Genomic DNA, 17,939 nt, shown 5'->3' with positions numbered 1-17,939 from the left:
CTAGCACAATGGGACCCTGCTCCATGACTGGGGCTCTGAGAAGGTACCACAACACAAATAATAATGAATTGCCCTGCCTAGGATCTCTGTGAACCACAAGCATATTTTTCTACCCCATTCGCTTAGGCCACCTGTGGAAGGAGATCTTGTGATGAACAGCGAAGTAAGACAAGCCAGCCAGTAACAGGAGGGTTTTGGGGAGGGAGAAGGAGGTGATGCTTAGGTCAAAACACAGTGAAACCTCTTTTCTGCCTTGTCCTCACTGCTAATAAAGGAGTATCTTTTTTTTGCCTCAGCGCTCACTTGCATTCGCTACTATCTGTGATGCTTCCCAGGGTTGTGAGGCATCTTGCTACCGCCTGCCCTTAGCATGAGTCTTGTCTGTGGCTGTTGGTGGTCAGCTCCCTGCCTCACCAGCCTCTGGGAACTCAACCACTGCCTCCCAGGCATCTCCCTCTCAGTACAGGTTAGTGATAGGCACACACCAACCCCTAAGCATCCCTCTGGAGCATTCCCAATAAAAGAAAATCATAACATGCTTTCTAGAGCCTAAACGTAACACACTAGCCATTCCCTTGTCTCCTATAGCATCGCTTACCCCAAGTCCTTTTCCCAATGTTTTCAGATGTCCGAGATCCCCCTTTCATAATGTCTAGCCCGCTGGCAGCTGGTCTTCACAGGCTGAAGGATGCTTGGGTGTTTCTCTGCACCCCCAAATAGATAGACCAGACCTTTGATCTTCACCTGAAAATAGGTTTCTCCTGCCCTCTGTTCACCTTTTCCTGTTAATTTCCATCAGAAGTCTCTGTAAACTCTTCCTTAGCATTTGACTCAGTATGTTGATAGACTTCTGTTGTGAGACACACAATATCCATTGGTCTACCAGGGAGATAAGGGTCTCCTGCCTTCTGTCTGCAGAAGTTTGTCTCCAGACATGCTACCTTTGAGTGACCTGCCTTTAATTACAAGGCCTAGAGAACATAATTTCCAGCATATATGCATCACACCTCAGGTATTTTCCATACGTATATCTCACAATGATTATGATGACAGGTGTGACCTTACGTGCCATTCTTCTGGTGAACCTCTGGGGATCCTGGTATCCGTATGTACTCCTGTGCCTTCTGGCAGTCAACATCAAGAGGTCCTTGTGTCATATTATCTTAAGGCAAAAACACAATAGGGATAAGGTGCTTCAGTTTTACCATGAGGTACACTAGGTGAGACCAACTCCAGGCAGGAGTAGAGTGCTGACTTTGTCTAATTTACTTCACAGTAACACTGAAGTGCCTTGTCCTCACTGTGTTTTTACCTCTGGATAGCTTACCTACTTTAGTTGCCCTGAGATAAAATTTCAGAATTGTTAGCAGTGAAGAATTGGACTGGAAGCTTGGGGGACTGTGGTCTCTAAAGACAGAAGTGGCCTATTGAAAGTGGCCTATAGTGCAGGCTTCGGAGTTGGCTGTACCAAACGGGCAGAATAAGGGGCCAGTAAAGCTGATGGAGCGAGCAACTGTGGGCTGGTAGGGATGGAAGCTTGTTGATTCCTGTAAGAGCAAAAGAGCTGGCAGCCATTCCTGCCAACATTGACTGTGTGCTTGTCACCATCTGTCATGAAAATGTATTGCCCACATCAGACCCACTCGTAGAGATTGGTGAGGATGTGTGTGTTGCGTGTATAACCTGTCATATCGCAGCTGATTCAGCATCAGGAAACAGTCATTTATTTTCCAGTAAGCCTCTGGCACAGAGGCACATTTTAGAGATGAGCAGGGAATTGTTTTGGGGATTGTATCTGACTATAAAATACAGAAGGCTCTCAGATTTTATTTGTTTACTGAGCACACGTTTTGTAGCACGAAAGCAGGAATATAATCCATTGTTGCCAAAGCATCTGATAACACTCTGAAGATCAATGTGGAATTAGCATCATGTAGAAGGCACATTCTCTATCCCATTTGCCAAATGCGTCTGTCAGAGCTGGATGAGATAAGGGGGAATTGGCCTAGCAAGCCAACGAGCAGTCATCTCATGGCCTAAGGAGGTGGTGTTCCATGGTGTAAACACAGATGGAGCAGATTCTCTCTTGGAATCTTGAAATTCTGTGTGTTCTACCAGGTGTGTCCTGACCTGTGAAGTCTATTGAAGAAACTGAGTTTCTGTTCTGGCTTTTTTTTTTTTTTTTTTTTTTTTAAATTTATAAGACACTACTTTGCTGCAGCACAGGGGTGATTTTAAGGCTCCAGGACTTTGGGCTGTGGTTTGCAGTGGTGTCCTTCACTAAGGCCCCAATCCTCCAAAATGCATGCTTAATTTTAGGCATGTGAGTAGTCCACTGATTTATGCATGCATTTAAATGCTTTGCTAGTTAAAGGCCTACTTAGGGGGACATTATCTTGCCTCCTATTGCTTATGACAAAGGGGAACGCAAATGGATGTGCTTGCAAATACTGCAGGCGTGATTCTGGTGGCTTGTTTAAAATTAGTTCCCCAAAAAACTGAAGGCAAGTTGTGTGGCCAAGAAGCTAATGAATATCTAAGGACTGGAGTTGCTCAAAAAATGGACCAGCTGCTGTTGGTCAAAGAGAATAGAAGACAGAGAGACAAGCTGGGTGAGGTACTAATAGCCTGGGACCAACACGTCTACACCAACGCTGCAGAACAGTGTCTTGGTCAGTGACCAAGGGAAAGGAAAAGATGCTCTGCCCCAGATCAACGCACAATCCCAAGCTCCAATCCCCCAGGGATTGTGGGTGGGGCTTGGGTAGAGTCCCATCAAGTTTCCTTTTCACCTGGCCACTGACCAAGACACTGCCCTGCTTCAATGAAGCAGAAATGTAAAGCACACAGGCCAGATTTTGATTGCTGCAGACCCCAGAGTAACTCCATTGAAATCAGTGGAGTTATTCCAGATGAAAGAGGTTGCCACGAGATCCAAATCCAGCCGTGGGGCTCTTTAATGCACCAGTTCAATAGGTGTCAGTCATTCAAGCTCTGGAACCTGCCCACCCAGATAGAAGGCAGTTGCTAAAATCCATTCCTCTGGGGGGCTAGGATGGGGGCAGAAAGAAGGCGCTGTGCAAACCTGGTTCTAAACAAACACTGAGTCATCTGTCAAGGCTGTCAGCTCTCTCTACGGTAGCTAGCTGCCTGGGGCTAGCTTTGCACACAGTTGGGGATGCAATTAAAAAAAAAAAAAAAAAAAGTAACAGCTCAAAACATGTGATCAGAATTTTTTTAAAAAAATGTACCAATTAAAGCGGTGAGTGTTATTGAGGGTGTAACTGCTCTTCAAAGGCTCCCAGCAGCCTGCTCATAGTAGAGGCTGTTTGTGAATTCAGCCTTTCCAAAATGCCCTGGATTAAGATAGACAGGCTCCTCCAGCGCACTAAATCCTTATGGAAGTTCTGTCGTTCCTGTGTGTTGCCAGCTTCCCCTGCCCACAGACCGTACAGGCTAAGGTAAGGAGCTGTCGAGGGACATTGGTGTCACCCATCTCGTTCTTGCCGTCACTTTTATCTGGGTTCCTCAGGTGTATTTCATAGTGAAGCCTGCTTTTGTTCTGTGTCTTTCGTATCTTCTCCCCATCCACCCATGTGGGCTGCTCGTAGGGGTCTCCTCTGTTCGATACGAATGTCTGCATGGGGCAGTGGTTGTAAAAGGACCCCTCCTGGCTTCGAAGATGCAGTTATTTAATCTAGACTGCCAAATCCATCCTATATATGAACCAGCCTTAGAGTAAGGGATATGGGCCAGTGCTTTAAGTCCTCTAGAAAAGGCTGTATTCTGTATGAAACCATTGTAATTCACCACGGGAGTTTTATAGAGAGGAGCTTAGGGTATGTAAAATAGCTTTGTGGAAGTGTCTTTGACGTCCATTCTTGGAGACCCATGACCACTGCAGCCACTGAGCGTGCTTCCGGCAGGCAAGTAATAAACAGTGATTGTTAAACCTGGGGTTTGAACCATACACAGCTTCTGTCATGCCCAGGGCATCCCGCAGCTGCAGGGAGATGGGAAAAGAAATAGACAAAGCTTGAGAGTGAGAGACAGCCTTAGGACCCAGTTTGAATTGGGACTCGATTGGAAAAGATGAATCCTTGTTCTAAAGCACCGTGGCGCGGCGTATGATAAAGAGCAGACATGGCTACTGCTTAGACACAGCAGCTGAGTATTACTACGTACAGCATGTTTGTTCCTACTTAACAACCACCTAAATTAGAGAGGATCCTTTGCTGCTTGGCTGCTCTGTTACTGTCTATTTGCTCTTCCGAAGAGCAGGATTAAAGATTTATTGTTAGGAGCAGTCTTAATATTCCTTTTATTTGGAGCCCTGTAAAATCCTGAGGTGACCACAGCATTTGCACTAGCAACCTTAGGAAAGCTCTTGGGAATGATCTCCAGTTAATCCACTTTTTAGCCATGCTGGTAACACCGAACTATAGCTATGAAATGTCCAGTTCAGGCTGTTTTCATGCTGATATATGTCCCCAGAGCAATATTCAGTTGTTGGCATCCCCAATCTGGCTTTAGATCTCTCCATTTTTACAGGCCATTTAGATTATTTTCAGGATCTACCACTCCCTGGGCCAGAGGCATTTGTGGAAGGCTGCATGTTCAATCCCTGAGAGGGGAGGGAGTGTCTGCCATTGCATAATAGCCGTTACATCAGATTAAGGAGAGGCATTAGTGAGGCCTGAGGGAAATCCTAGCTATCCTAGAAATAGGAAGGGAGACAGTGTTGCCAGTTCTCACCATATTTGGTGTTTTTCTTGAAGTCTCAGCTCCTGGAGTCAGGTGATTTACATGAGAAACTTCCATCTAAAAGGAATGTAAGTTTCTGCTTGTGAAGAAAACGTGAAAACACAACCCCAAAAAATTTAAACACCAGAAGGCAAATAAAAACCCCACAATTTAAAAAAAAAAAAATCTCAGGATTGTCTTAAAATCATAATTCTGGGAGCCTGACACGTGATATTGGGGTTTGGGAGAGTAATAGGGTTACTTAGGGTTCTCCCTAGGCCCTAGAAGACTCCCTGGGAAAAAAAAATAGATGCCCATGGGACTGTCACCTGTGGAAATGCAGGACGGAGCCTGTTTTTGCAGGCTTGTGTAAAGATACCAAGCTCTGGTCTCCAAGGCCAGACTTTCAGAACTAAGTGATTATCTACCCTAGGGATTTTTGCACCAGTAATACTATGCTTTCACTGTCCCAGTGCAAATCCCCTCATGTAGGAGCCCTGCACTGGTGTAAAAAGGTGACTTGCCACCATTCATTTTATCTTTGGGTGCTCGTGCAACACATGGACACACTAGAGCTTTCCATCAGAGCAGATATCTCGGCCTAGCTACACCAGTACAAAAATCCCCACTGTAGGCTGATGCCAAAAGGTCTTGAGAAAAACACTTGAGAATCCCCCTAGTTACATCACATGCTGCTTTTCTGCAAGAACTGAAACGGTGTTGCACTAGAGTGCCAGGATTTGCCATTCAACTAGTGGCTACGCAATGTGGGCTTCCAAAGTAGCATTAAACAGACAGTGGGTTTGCGAAGTCGGCTGTTTCTATTGGGTCAGCAAAACAGCATAATTCTTGTCTTGCCCGTTTACTGTCCTGCTGCAAGACCGTGGTTGAGCCTTCTGTTGGGAGCCTTGCCACATTTCAATTTATGGGCTTACAAATTAAAACATATGGCCTTTATAGATCTTTTTTCCCATAATGTCATAAAAAATGAAAACCAGCATTTTATGCTCTACTGCTGACCTTAGATTGTCATCGGTCCAGCTCCTAGTCTGCAAGGATCGGCTTCGTTTAAGAAAAAACAAAACAATAAAACTCTTGGCACAGAGTTCTTGGGAAAAAGTTTCCCACCATTACTAACACCTTTGCAGCTCCTCTGGTGGGAGCACTAGCGTGGGCTGGCCAAAGGTATTTTAAACTCCACCTTGTCTAATCCTGCTCAGAGCAAGTTGAGCTAATGCTAGGCCTTGTCTACACTAGGTAACCCATTGTTGCTTGCATTAGTGGAGCTGCTCTAGTTTTAGCAACATGGGAAAAGTTTACCCAGATAACCTGGCTGTACACAAGGCTACTGCGTTTTCTTTGGCTTGGAGTCTCCTAGGAACACGATGCATTGTCACAGCTTGGACTTGTTTGCCAGTCTGAGTCTGACTTTGCCTAGAGAACCGGCAGAGCTGTGTCCTCGGGTGCTGGCTTCTAAGCTGGATAGGCTGGTGTATTCAATTCCAAACTCCTTGGAAACTCCATTTCCTGGGTTTGAAATAGGGGAAAAGGCTGTTCTTAGAGAAATCCAACTGGGTGTTTTTTGGATCTGCAACAGTCCAGGAGAACTCTGTGATTTGTCTGTGTTTGGAGTGTAACCAACAACAGGGGTATAAAGGCAGCTTTTATTATAACAAAGCACATCTGGTCTTTAGGTTTGTTTTAGAATTTTATCACCCCAAAATTTCAGGGAGCACTCGATGATGCCTTTAACAGCCCTGAAAGTGTAAGACGGGTACAGCTCACGGAGGCGATGCATCTGCTGTACCGCAGCTATGCCAGGGAAAATCTGTCATAGCCTGCAGCCTTCCTACCATTCCAGACCTGAGCTGCTCCTGCATGGCTGCTGCTGGGAACGCTGAACTGTCTGGAGGGGTTTTGTTTGTTTGTTTTTGTGACCTGCATAAACCACCAGCTCCGTTTTCGCTTACGAAACCCAAAGGAGCAACTGAAGGGGTAATAATAGGCAATTGAAGGTGTGCTTTGGCTGGGAATGCATGAGTGGTATCGGCCTCCCGGTTTGCATTAGCTGCCTGGCAGGTTGAGGAAGGCACTTACTTGTCATTCTGGGCTCTCTGAGTCTATTACTCTTGCTCACTCTGCAATGTGAAGCAAAGGAATCTCAAGTAGAATCAAGGTCTCAGCCAAACCCCTTTCAATGATCCTGATAGAGAGCAAGCAACTGCAACTCCCATTGATCTCCAGGGGGTTCGCGACTGCCCAGCACCTCTCTGGATCAGGCCCCGACTGACCCAGAAGAATGTTCTCTGAGGGGTGTGTTTTCAAAAGGATTCTACAGGTCTCAGTTGGCCTGGAATATTTAGCAGCGCTGGAGCTGAAGAAAAGCAGATGAGACTGGCTGCAAGTCGCTGGCAAGTCTAGTCTGTGAAAAGACTCTGGCAGTATCTCCTCACCTCATCCTGCCCATGCTAATCGGAGCTGTCCATCACTGCGGCTCTGCCCTGCGGCTGTGTGGTTAGCATGTGTAGGAGGACGGCTGAGCACTCGCCAGCCCAGTAATACCCTTTCTGAAAGCCTGGGGCAGAGGGGAAAAACCAACTCAGATTCTCTTAAAGAAACCGTGTGGGCTACTAGGGCAGGCAAGGTCAGCTTGACCTGCCCTGATGGAGTTAGATACAATATGAGCCTGAGACATTGGTGTAAATTGGTACCACCTTTTAGGTAGCTGATTCAGTTCCCTCGTTCAGCAGTCATGGAGATGGAGTCCATGCCTCTGAACAGATGTAGCATGCTGGTGTGGCTGGGGCAGAGCAGGGGTATTGCAGAAGAGGGGATTTCCAGGTGAGCTAGAATGAGGAAAGACTGGCCCCTCAGCCTATTCCTCTGTGTTTCTGGGAACAAGAAAAATCCCTTTCAATTGGCTTGTGGGAAAGGTAAATCCCTTGAAGTCCCCAGCATGTGCAATTTCGTAACAGGCCTGAATTTGTTGGTTGGAATTCACTGAGCTCAGCTGGTTCCTTTGTGTGGGGTGGGAAGGGAGGAAGAAAGGGGATGCCTGGAGGGGGGAGTTAGTTGTATGGCCTTGGTTACCAGTTGAAAACCAAACCTGCGTCCGCTTTCCTGTGAACTGAATTGAAAGCGTTCAGACAATTAACACAGTTAGCATGGTTCAAGTCACAGCCGCAGTATTGGCCAGGAGAAGGAGTGTTGGGCAGGAACCCGGTTCCCCGTCCTGTGACCATTTTTGAAAGTTCAAAAAATTTTACCCTCCTGAGTCAGGACAAGAAGTCAAAATCTCAGAACTGTTCCCCAGGTTCTGCTTTCCCGGTTTGGGTCCCTTGAAATGTTTTGTTTTGATCATTTTAAAACCTTTTATTTTGAGTCCAACCCTTTTTCCTTTTCTGTTTTTAACCTTTTACGTGGCCTAATTAGCTTAAATTTCTAAATGAAAAGTCCTTTCAAATCAGAAAGCTGGTGGTTTTCATTTTGAAAATACATCAGTTTTTAAACCTTTTTTTCTTTTTCTTTTTCTTAGTCACGGGAACTGATCCCGTTTTGCAAACCATTTTGGTTTTGACAAATTGGCATTTTTCAGTGGAAAAAAACATTTTGTCTAACATTTCCTCACTGGCTCTAGTAAGATGTTTCCCTGCCTCCCGTATTTAGGAACATAGGACTTGCTAGATGGGATCAGACCCAAGGCCCATCTAGTCTTGTATTGTCTTTGAGAGTGACCACACCAGATGGTACAGAGGAAGGAGCAAGAATTTTGCAGTAGGCAGATGTGATGGGTAAGTGTGAAATATTATTCCATTCTCACTGGCTGAGACCTTCCCCAGTTTCTGGGGGATGATTTCGGTTTCTCTAGTGAAGGGGCCACTGCATGCATAGCGGAGCTGCAAACACCAGTGTTTTTAAATGAAGGCTCAAAGTTTTGAGAATCCAGCCAAACCACCGCAATCCGCACATTGATGTGGTCATAAACATGAAGTGGGCCCTGCTCTCAGGAAGAAAGAACCTTCTGGGACTGGAAACATAACCAGATGAGGAAGACACTTTCCAAATAATACGTGTGCTGGCCAGACATGGGGCCCAGGCTGCAGAATTGGACTCTGGACCCACATCCAACTTCTCCCAATGTTTATGAGCATTCAGAACTGCAAGGTGAGGCTCTAGATCTGAAGTTTGGGGTGTGCAGGTCCCTGGTTTTAGTCCCTAGTGTTAATACTGTAGGCCCAGTTATCAAATGAGGGTGCTGTATTAAAAAGATTAAATCTCATATTCAGGGCTTAATTACCAAATTTCACGTGTAGGCAGAGTGTGAATGTAAAGTACAATAGCTATTCTTGATTGACTCCAGTTGTGGGCACTGTTGTTCTGGAGTAAGAACATCCATATATGGAGTTAATCAGGAACAGTTAATCAAGAAGACCTATTCCAGAATAACTCCATGTAAACTAGACTTTATACACTTTATTCAGCGCTTTAAGAGTCAAACCCTGATCACATTGACATGGTGGGACCTTTCCCATAGAGCCCTTACGTGGGACTGAGGTGAGAGCCCTCTGCAGAGTGAATATTGATCCTTTTGTGTAAAAATTGCACTTCCCTTTTATGGGCTGGTCTCAGAATCCAAATACAGACCTGCACATCCTGCCTAAAACCTGCGTCTTTGATGAGTGGGCTCCCCAGCAACAGCAGCAGCCAGAAGTGCCCAGCTTTGAGCTCTGGGGCATCTGTTAAAGACGCACACAAAAACAAAGAAAATGGCTTAATGTGCTCACTGACAATTATTCAATAATGGCAATTATTTCAGCTCCCCAGGAATGAAACCAGAGATTGGAAAAAAGAAATCCCAGGTAAACTGAGGGTTGGGACATCCAGGGCCGTACATTAAAATGGTTTCACTCTTGTTAAATGCCTGTGGGCTTCTTTTTATGCCATGCTGGTTCATTTGGGCCATTAGGGAGTAGAGAATTTTAATAATCTGGCCAAATATATTTATTCTAAAATACAGGAAGTTTGGTGGAGTTTTCAAAACTGCTCAGCCTAACTCCGCTCTTTGAAACCAACGGGAGTTCTCCCAGTGGCCTCACTGGGGCAGAGTTACGCACACTGAAAATCCCTGCTGTAACTCATAGATTTCAAGGCCAGAAGGGTCTGTTATGATCACCCAGTCTGTGCATAACAGAGGCCCGAGAAGCTCACCCGGGAACTCCTAAACCAAGCCCAAAGACATCCAGCCTTGATTTAAATTCTCCTAGAGGACAAACCTAGTGTTAAACGGAAAGACAAATAAATACAGCCCGGTGTGTGCTAGGGGACAGGAACTGTGCTCTTCCCATGCTTAAAATTTGCCTTTTGAGATGCCCCATTAAATTCCAGTAGGAAGATTTCCCAAAGCATGGTTGTCCTATTACCCAGATTAGCACTGCTGAATTTCTCAGCAGCTGCGCTCAAAGACAGTGGGTAAAATACTGGCCCCAGGACTTTTGCCATTGATTTTAATGGAGCCAGGATTTCACGCTGAAAATATAAGTCCAGTCTTCCAGGTAACCTCTTGCCTCCCCTGAAGGTAATGGTGATCTGTGTGGCTGAAAGATCTGCCAACTTGGATTCTATAGGAGGATTGGGACTTTAATAAATAAATTCTGTTGAAGATCAGATGGCTGAGCTTAGGCATCTCCCATTTAATGTTCCCTATGGCTCCCTAATTTAAAAAAAAAAAAAAACCAATGTGTAAACATTTTCAGTAATAACTGAGCCACACGCGTGTCCCTGTTCACTGCTGGGTTTATATGTCTAAAATAAATAATCACTAAATCCACTATCTTCGTCTTATGTCGATTGAGCAGCCAGCAAATTGCCTACCAATACAATCCATCCGTTTGAAATGTACAATGCACAACAGAAGTATTCAATTTATTTTATTGCAAAATGACATATTGCCTTAAAACAAAAACAAATATTTAAGACTGAGGGTGCACTGATGTAACAACCAAGGGAACATTACAATGCAAAGCCATTCGCGCTCTCTGTCCTCTCTTGCCCTCTGGATGCTGGAAAGAGTCGGTCTGAGAAAAAGCTAAAGGAAATGCGACTTCATGTCTGGCAAAACCATCCCAGAGGCATTGTTTCCAGTCCAGTGCAATGGAACGAATTCCTTTGAGCGTACTGACACTGTAGACAAAACGTCCTAGGAACCCTTGCAAGCCTTCCCTCCCATTCTGAAATGCTCACTGAAGTAATTTAAAGTACCCTGTTTAAAAAAAATATCCGTACCAAGGAGACAGAACAGTGCAACCCTCTCTCTGCCTGCCGCATGAGAGGAGTTAGAGAAGGGAATTGACCCGTCAGGTCCATGAATCTGTTCCACCATAAATACAGGTATAGTTATCCTAACAAGGTACATATCAGGTGTTGAAGTGATGCTACCCTTGACCTTAGTCAGTGGATATGAGGGTGGGAGTGGGGTTTTAACTGTAGAAAAAGGAAATCCTTATTAAACTCAGCAATCTGACTTTACCTCAATAGACTGCAAAACATGTAACATACCTGCCAGTGTGTACCACTGGCCCCCCCACTTGAGGATAATAGTCTGCTTTTGACAGATGAGGGTGTTACCCTTTAGATTGAGTGGCAGAGGTCTGTGCTGTGGTGCTGAAGGTTCTGGGTTCACCCCCTGCCACCAGCTCCCACAAGGTGTCATTACACATGCTTTTCAGAAGAGCTGATTCTCATTGGTTTGGAACGTAAGATTTCCTGTGCAATTATTGGCTATTTCCCCATCTGTAAAATGAGGATGACAGTAATCACCTTTGCAGAATGCTTCGTGACCCTCAGATGGACGTAGCTCTAGAAGTGCCAAGTATTCTTCATTAGCTGCTGTGCAAAACCTCAGTGCTAAAACATGGCCTGAAACCTGCAAGCTTTCAGGTTGCATTGTGAGCTTGAAGCCTAGCCCAAGGATGGGGACATTCTGGGCGAGGCAGAGTCTGAACGGAGAGTCAGCTGCTGAAACTAAGCAGGGGAAGGTCTGGCCGAGTTTTGCTTTGAGGGGTGGGGTTTGTTGAATCCTGGCCCCTGAAGAAAACTTGGGAGGTGAGAGGTATGAGTTCTTGAGCACCAAAGCCTCAGAGAGGGCCCTGTCTGTGCTCTGAAATGTTGGCCTCTGACTCAGCTCTGTTAATAGCAGCGTAAATGCAATGAAATACAACTACTGCCCATGCTGTTGCATGTTAGCAAATGTGCCATGGAAGTGAGTGCCCTTTAAGTACTCTGGAGCTAATGGGGGATAGAAACCGACCAAAATGAGCACTGGTGAGCAGCAATCCCTCTCTCAATGAGGAAGGGAAGAGAGATGAAGCCTGCGTGAACACCTTGGGAGCTCTGCACTTTCCCTCTCCTGCAGCCTCTCATCTATTTCGCACACAGGGCTGCAATGAGCCTTGCCTCACTGTGTTACTTCCAGGAGCTGTGGCTTGAGCAAATGTTTTTCGGGCAGCGGCAAGCCAATTTGTGCAGCACCTGAGGACAATCGGAGGGAACCCCTGCAAATGAAAGAGCAACAGATTTAAAACAAACAAACAAACCCCACCCTGTCTCTTCCACATACACTCCCTGGTGCAGCTTCCATCTCCTGACATGCTTTAGGAAATATAATGCAGTGTCTGCCTCAGACAGCTGGTCGATTTGGCAGCTCAGAAGTACTGGGTGGAACAAAAACAGTTTAGTCTTGTGCCTTTCATTTCCATGTTCAATTGTAGATTCCTCCTCCCCTTCCTTTGAAGGTGACTGACTACTGCAGGCCAGGACTTAGGGAGCACCGATGTTTACATAGGGAGTTCTGGAGAACCGCATGGTCTCCGTGTGTTCAGAATCCTCAGTGTTCTCTATTCATCACAACTGAGTCCTGTCCTTTCTCTGCTGTGAAGGTGAGCTGCTGCAGGGCCTTGGTTTTATTTTTTTCTTCCAAGAGCAGCAGGAGATTGTAAAGGGTTGAGCCATCACGCCATTTGTGAAAGCTTCCAGGACTTGCTTCTTGTCCATAGCAGGTGCAAGGCTTTTTCTGAAGAGAGACAGACCTCTACCCCTCCTGCAGCCAGCTCCTCCACCTTCTCTCTGGGCTGTGTTCAGAAGTGCTGTTAGTGACCCTTAGCTATGGATCAGGGTGGGTGCACTTGGGGATCCTAGACGCGTGGGCCTTATAGACAAGATATTTTCAAAAGAACTCTGTATCCGGTAGAGGCTAGATTGTCAAATGAGCTCAGCTCCCTTTCTAGGCACCTTTAATGAAGTGGCCAGAACGGACCCCATGGGATAGAACACCGTCAATATCACAGACCCACGGTTCAGCCACGCGGCCTCTTTAGAGTAACTGTGCTGTGTTGTGGAGGGGCAGCATGCCCCGACCCCTGCCTCGTCTGTGACGGCACTGGGACCTCCACCCTTGTCAACACCACTCTGTCATTTATTTACAGGGTTTTACTCTCTCCACCAATACACAGCAGTTACCTTTACACTGTATCTCAGCTTTCTGCTTAGCTCTTTGTATGTCACAACTGTTCAAAGTACGAGATTGCACCCATTCTGCACCCACAGCCAGGAATTGAACCCAGGAATCCACATTGCACTGGTGTCTCAGAAATAGTGTTTAAAGTGTGTGCCGTGTCCTGGGAGGTTGGTCCATGCAGAACAGTGGTTTTCAACTGTGGTCCGCAGGCCCCTGGGGGTTCACAGACTGTCTAAGGTTTCCAAAGGGGTCTGTGCCTCCATTCGAAATTTTTTAGGAGTCCACAAATGGGAAAAAAGGTTGAAAACCACTGAAGTAGAGGAAACTAGCCTACTTTTGCAAGTAGTTGCCCTTTAGTTCAGGTAGAAGTGGTCTGTGCTGTGAAGCTGAAGGGTTTAGACGCCAGTGACCATGCCTGTAGCAAACAATAGAATGTGCTCATGTAATTAAAGACCAGCGTAGTGCATCCATGCAAGGGCAGAATTAAAACAGAACTGGAATGGGATGCTCAGCAATCCTCCTGCTGCCAGAGTTCTCCAGGGTAAACAGGATCTCATTTTCTAATCCAAAAAGCCAACAGGAAAAAAAAAATTCTATAAAGAGAGGGAAAAAAATCCTCCCATTCTGGGCTTCCTTTTTACAGAAGAACAAAGGGCACAAACCCTACACTCATTCCCTCAGTGGTGACCTTTCATTGCGAATGGTGTATAGTTTGGCATGAGGGATCTAAGTGCCAACTTGTGCATTTTGTGGCATGTGATCTTCATCCATCATGAGCCAATGTAGCTGAGCATGACACAGCCCGAGAGTTTGAGCATCTCTTATCTGAGCCTGGTAATTTGTCACGAATAGTTGGGATTTACTGCTCGTCTTGCGCAGGAACCGTTTGAAAGCTGAGGGAGCAGATTACTGATGGGATCTAATTCTCAGCCTGATTAGTTTCTTTAAAGGTGTGCTGCCCCTTGCATTGCTAATTCGTCTATAATTAGACAAACCAGTGAATATCTGGTTAGGCTGAGCGCTTTAGAACTTGCTCTGTGGTTGCTTAGAGAAGGCAGGATTTACACCAGCCCATAACAGATGCTGTGAAATATTTACTTTCATATAAAATTCAATACTTTTCAACGCGGTGTCATAAGTTTATCACGCTGAAGCCATAAAAATCGCATTAACAGGAACAAATACTAGTTCTTCAGAAAAGGTTTGTAGCCTTCATATTCCCAGTGTATATGTTTTCAGTGCTATTAATCACGCCTATCTTTGATTCTTGCTTTATAACCACAGTAGCTCTGTTTGGAGTAAGCTGTGCAATGGATCTGCTTAGAGCAGGGGTCGGCAACCTTTCAGAAGTGGTGTGCCGAGTCTTCATTCATTCACTCTAATTTAAGGTTTTGCGTGCCAGTAATACATTTTAATGTTTTTAGAAAGTCTCTTTCTATAAGTCTATAATATATAATTAAACTATTGTTGTATGTAAAGTAAATAAGTTTTTTTAAAATGTTTAAGAAGCTTCATTTAAAATTAAATTAAAATGCAGAGCCCCCTGGACCGGTGGCCAGGACCCGGGCAGTGTGAGTGCCACTGAAAATTAGCTTGCGTGCCATAGGTTGCCTACCCCTGGCTTACAGTAACGCACTACCTGAGTCGGCTGCTCATAACACTCACTTTCCCGTGCAGAAAGGAAAGGGTTAATGTGTTGCTACCCTAGCACTGTGTTGTCTCCCTGCGTGAGTTTTTTCTCACTGCAGCGAGAGCTGGTATTTAAGAGAACTGACTGCTAGCTCCGTGTGTGACATGGCTTTTTCGGAGTTGCTAGACAGGCATATCGGCTGCTAGGTATTCATTATGAATGAGGCACGACAAGCCAAGCAGCACCCAACAGGCAAGGTGGAGGTTTTGAATAAGGGACAGATTTTTAAAGGAGCTGAGCATCCAACAGGTCCCACTTACACCCCTAAATGAGTCTGCCGAGAGTGGACTTGAGACTTACCCTTCAATCGGAGAGTTGGACAGCTGGCTGTTCTATGCCTGGTTCTGCCACCAACTCACTGAAGGCAGAGCACAGCTCTGGGCCTCAGTTTCCCCATCTGTAAAGCGAGATGTTACGATTTTAAAGTGCTTTGTGATCCTCGGCTGGAAGCTGCTATGGAAATGCAAAGCATTATTTATTTGCAGTTGTGAAACCCCTGATAACTCAACTGGTTTAATAATAAAGTGTTATCAAACTATTATTATTCAAGGCTGATTGCAAACAGGGCCAGGAGATTGCACTGCTTTTATCCAAATTTCCTCTGCAGCTTCGGTGAGATTTTTCCTTTCCTGAAGTGCTGTGGTGGTGGTCCTGTTTGTTTTGTTTGCCAAGCATTTGCAACATGCTGGGCCTAAAATCTAGGCAGCCTGACCTGAGGAATTTACAACCTAGACAAGGTTTAGTAGTTTACGTTTTACACAGTACTGTACTGTATTTGCTATTTTTTTGGTCTCTGCTGTTGATTGTGTACTTCCAGTTCCAAATGAGGTGTGTGGATGACTGGTCAGTTCGTAACTCTGAGGTTCTACTGTCTATGCCATACCTTGTCCTGTCCTGTTGCTTAAATCTATAGAATTTTGTTATTATAATTTCATATTTTTCTTGACACTTAATTCAGTAACGTGTATTCACTGACTGGTTTTAAATCAAATCCAAGCATCCCTCATGTGCCATTTTAGGGAACAAGAAAATGTGATAAGTGAATCGGATATTTTGATCTGATATGTGGGAAAGCCCAGTTATAGCACTGTTTTGATGGGAGCCATGGTAATGTGACCGTAATGGCCCCAACAACCCTTCACGCTGCGCTTGCTTCATGCCTTATGCAGCATCCCAAATGTAGCCATTGTACCTAAGAGGACGTTCTAGCTCTCCCACCGGCTCTGGTACATTCTCGGATAGTGTGAAAGCATTTTCTCTTATGGGAGCAAACACAATGGCTCCAAAGTTTTTGTGAAGGAGTGATTAGGTTCTTTGGTCCTTTGGTTAAGTTATGAGGCAGCAAAAAGATGATATTTGGTATAAATCATCGTTAATCTTTAGCTGATAGTGATGAACAAATCTGAGCCACTTTGCTGGTCATGGCTACACCTAACCTCCCTGCCTCCCTCTGCTCTGCTCTCGCTCTCCTTCCTTACAAAGAAAACGTGCTTTAAACAAAAGGCAAACAAGGAGGAGGAAGGAAAACACCAGAAGAAGGAAAGGCTGGGGCTCCCATGTACCCCAGGGGGGATGAGCAAATAGAAAAGGTGGCCATGGGGTCTTCCATGGGATTCTCCAACCCTTGCCCATTTTTTATTGATCTAAAACTTTCTTGGGACATGTGGAGAACACGTTGGCGGCAGCTGGAAGTGGGTGGTAGCTCAAAGAGGAGTCTCTCCTGCTGAACTCCACGCTGTGTTGGCCCATGAGAGGAAACTCTCTTGGCAGCATGAGACCAACTTTTCTGATGGAATGAGCTGGTGCTGACCGCTCGGTGATTCACGGTCCGCAGCCAGAGGAGAACCCAGAGAGGATGGGCCTTCTGCTCCGTGAGGCACAGTGAATGGCCTGCTTACAACTTGCTGTCCCGCTCCTACAGCCACCATATGTGGATAACTCTGTGGCACTTTCTGTTACCCTGCATGGCGAAAGGTGAGAGAGAAGGTGGATGGAGAAGGGATCTTTGTTTGTTTGGTTGCTGGGTTTCAGTGATCAGGGTGGAAATTTTGTTTTTCTGCTGCCCTAAGGCACCCACCCCCCCACCTCACCCCCTAAATTTTTTTTCTGGGGCTACAGAGATCAAGCCAGTAGAATCCTCCTCCCCTTCTCCGGTGCAGGGGTAGCACAGAAGGGGACAAGCAGTGCGTCCCTGGCTCAGTGTCTTTCAGAGACCAAAGGATTGACCATCAGAATCCACCAAGCACATGGAGCGAGGCTGCAAAGTGGTTACTGTGTTGGGTGGGACTGAAGCTGCCCACGGTGCCTCTGAAGCCCCAGCTTCTGACCGTGAACTGAGCAGAGAAAGCCGTCTGCAAAACTGGCCAGTGCGGCTCTTTGCCCCACTGCTCCTTGCTGCTGGTGGACTTGGGGCTGGGCCTTTGGCTCTGTGCAGAAGATGCACAACTTGTGGAAAGAGAGGGCTGGGGCCTGTTGTCTTCTGTGTGTGAGGACTGGGGGCTTTAACTTACTCATCTGCATTTTTTGTCCTTGGAGGGTGGCTGTCAAGAATGATGCACCGGTCGGTTCTCTTTTCTCCTTGCTGTCCATGGTACTTGTATGGCCTCCATTAGTGCAGTGCCCGAGCACTAATCATAGCTGTTAATGGATCTATCCTCTGAACACTCCTGTGTGGTGGGACGCTGCTATTATCCCCCATTGACAGGTGGGGAACTGAGGCACAGAGAGGCTGAGTAACAGGCTATGTCTACATTACAGTGCCTATGCTGCCATCGCCTCCCCATGTGTATGGCAGCAGAAGGAGTTTTTCCCACCAGTGTAGGACCACCACCTCCACAAACGTTAGCTCTGCTGACAAGCATCTTCTGTCGGCCGAGCTGCATCTACACTGCGGGTTTTGTCAGCAGAGCTGTGTCACTGCAGCATGTGGTTTTTTTCATACCCCTGGTGGGCATAGCTATGTGGGTATCAGTTTTAAGTGTAGATTGAGCCTAG

The 17,939-nt window shown here is 45.9% G+C and overlaps 1 protein-coding gene across 4 annotated transcripts in view; it reads left to right on the top strand.

Annotated features, from left to right (window-relative positions):
* The window catches only part of GPSM1 (G protein signaling modulator 1), a 167,762-nt gene that overhangs the window by 43,991 nt on the left and 105,832 nt on the right, over window positions 1-17,939 (top strand). The window contains exon 1 of one of the 4 annotated variants that reach the window (XM_074973778.1): window positions 3,300-3,461. The exons of 2 other annotated variants lie outside the window; for them this stretch is intronic. In XM_074973778.1, coding sequence (XP_074829879.1) covers window positions 3,352-3,461 — 110 coding nt within the window. In that variant the 5' untranslated portion in view covers window positions 3,300-3,351. Of the gene's footprint in view, window positions 1-3,299; window positions 3,462-15,115; window positions 15,138-17,939 lie in introns of those variants that run through there. One more of the 4 variants, XM_074973780.1, reaches the window with a different exon arrangement.

The sequence above is a fragment of the Natator depressus genome, chromosome 16 (genome assembly GCF_965152275.1).
Source record: "Natator depressus isolate rNatDep1 chromosome 16, rNatDep2.hap1, whole genome shotgun sequence".
In the NCBI taxonomy this organism is placed as follows: domain Eukaryota; kingdom Metazoa; phylum Chordata; order Testudines; family Cheloniidae; genus Natator; species Natator depressus.
The sequence above is the reverse complement of the archived record's forward strand: the minus strand, read 5'-3'. Positions and strand labels throughout refer to the sequence as shown.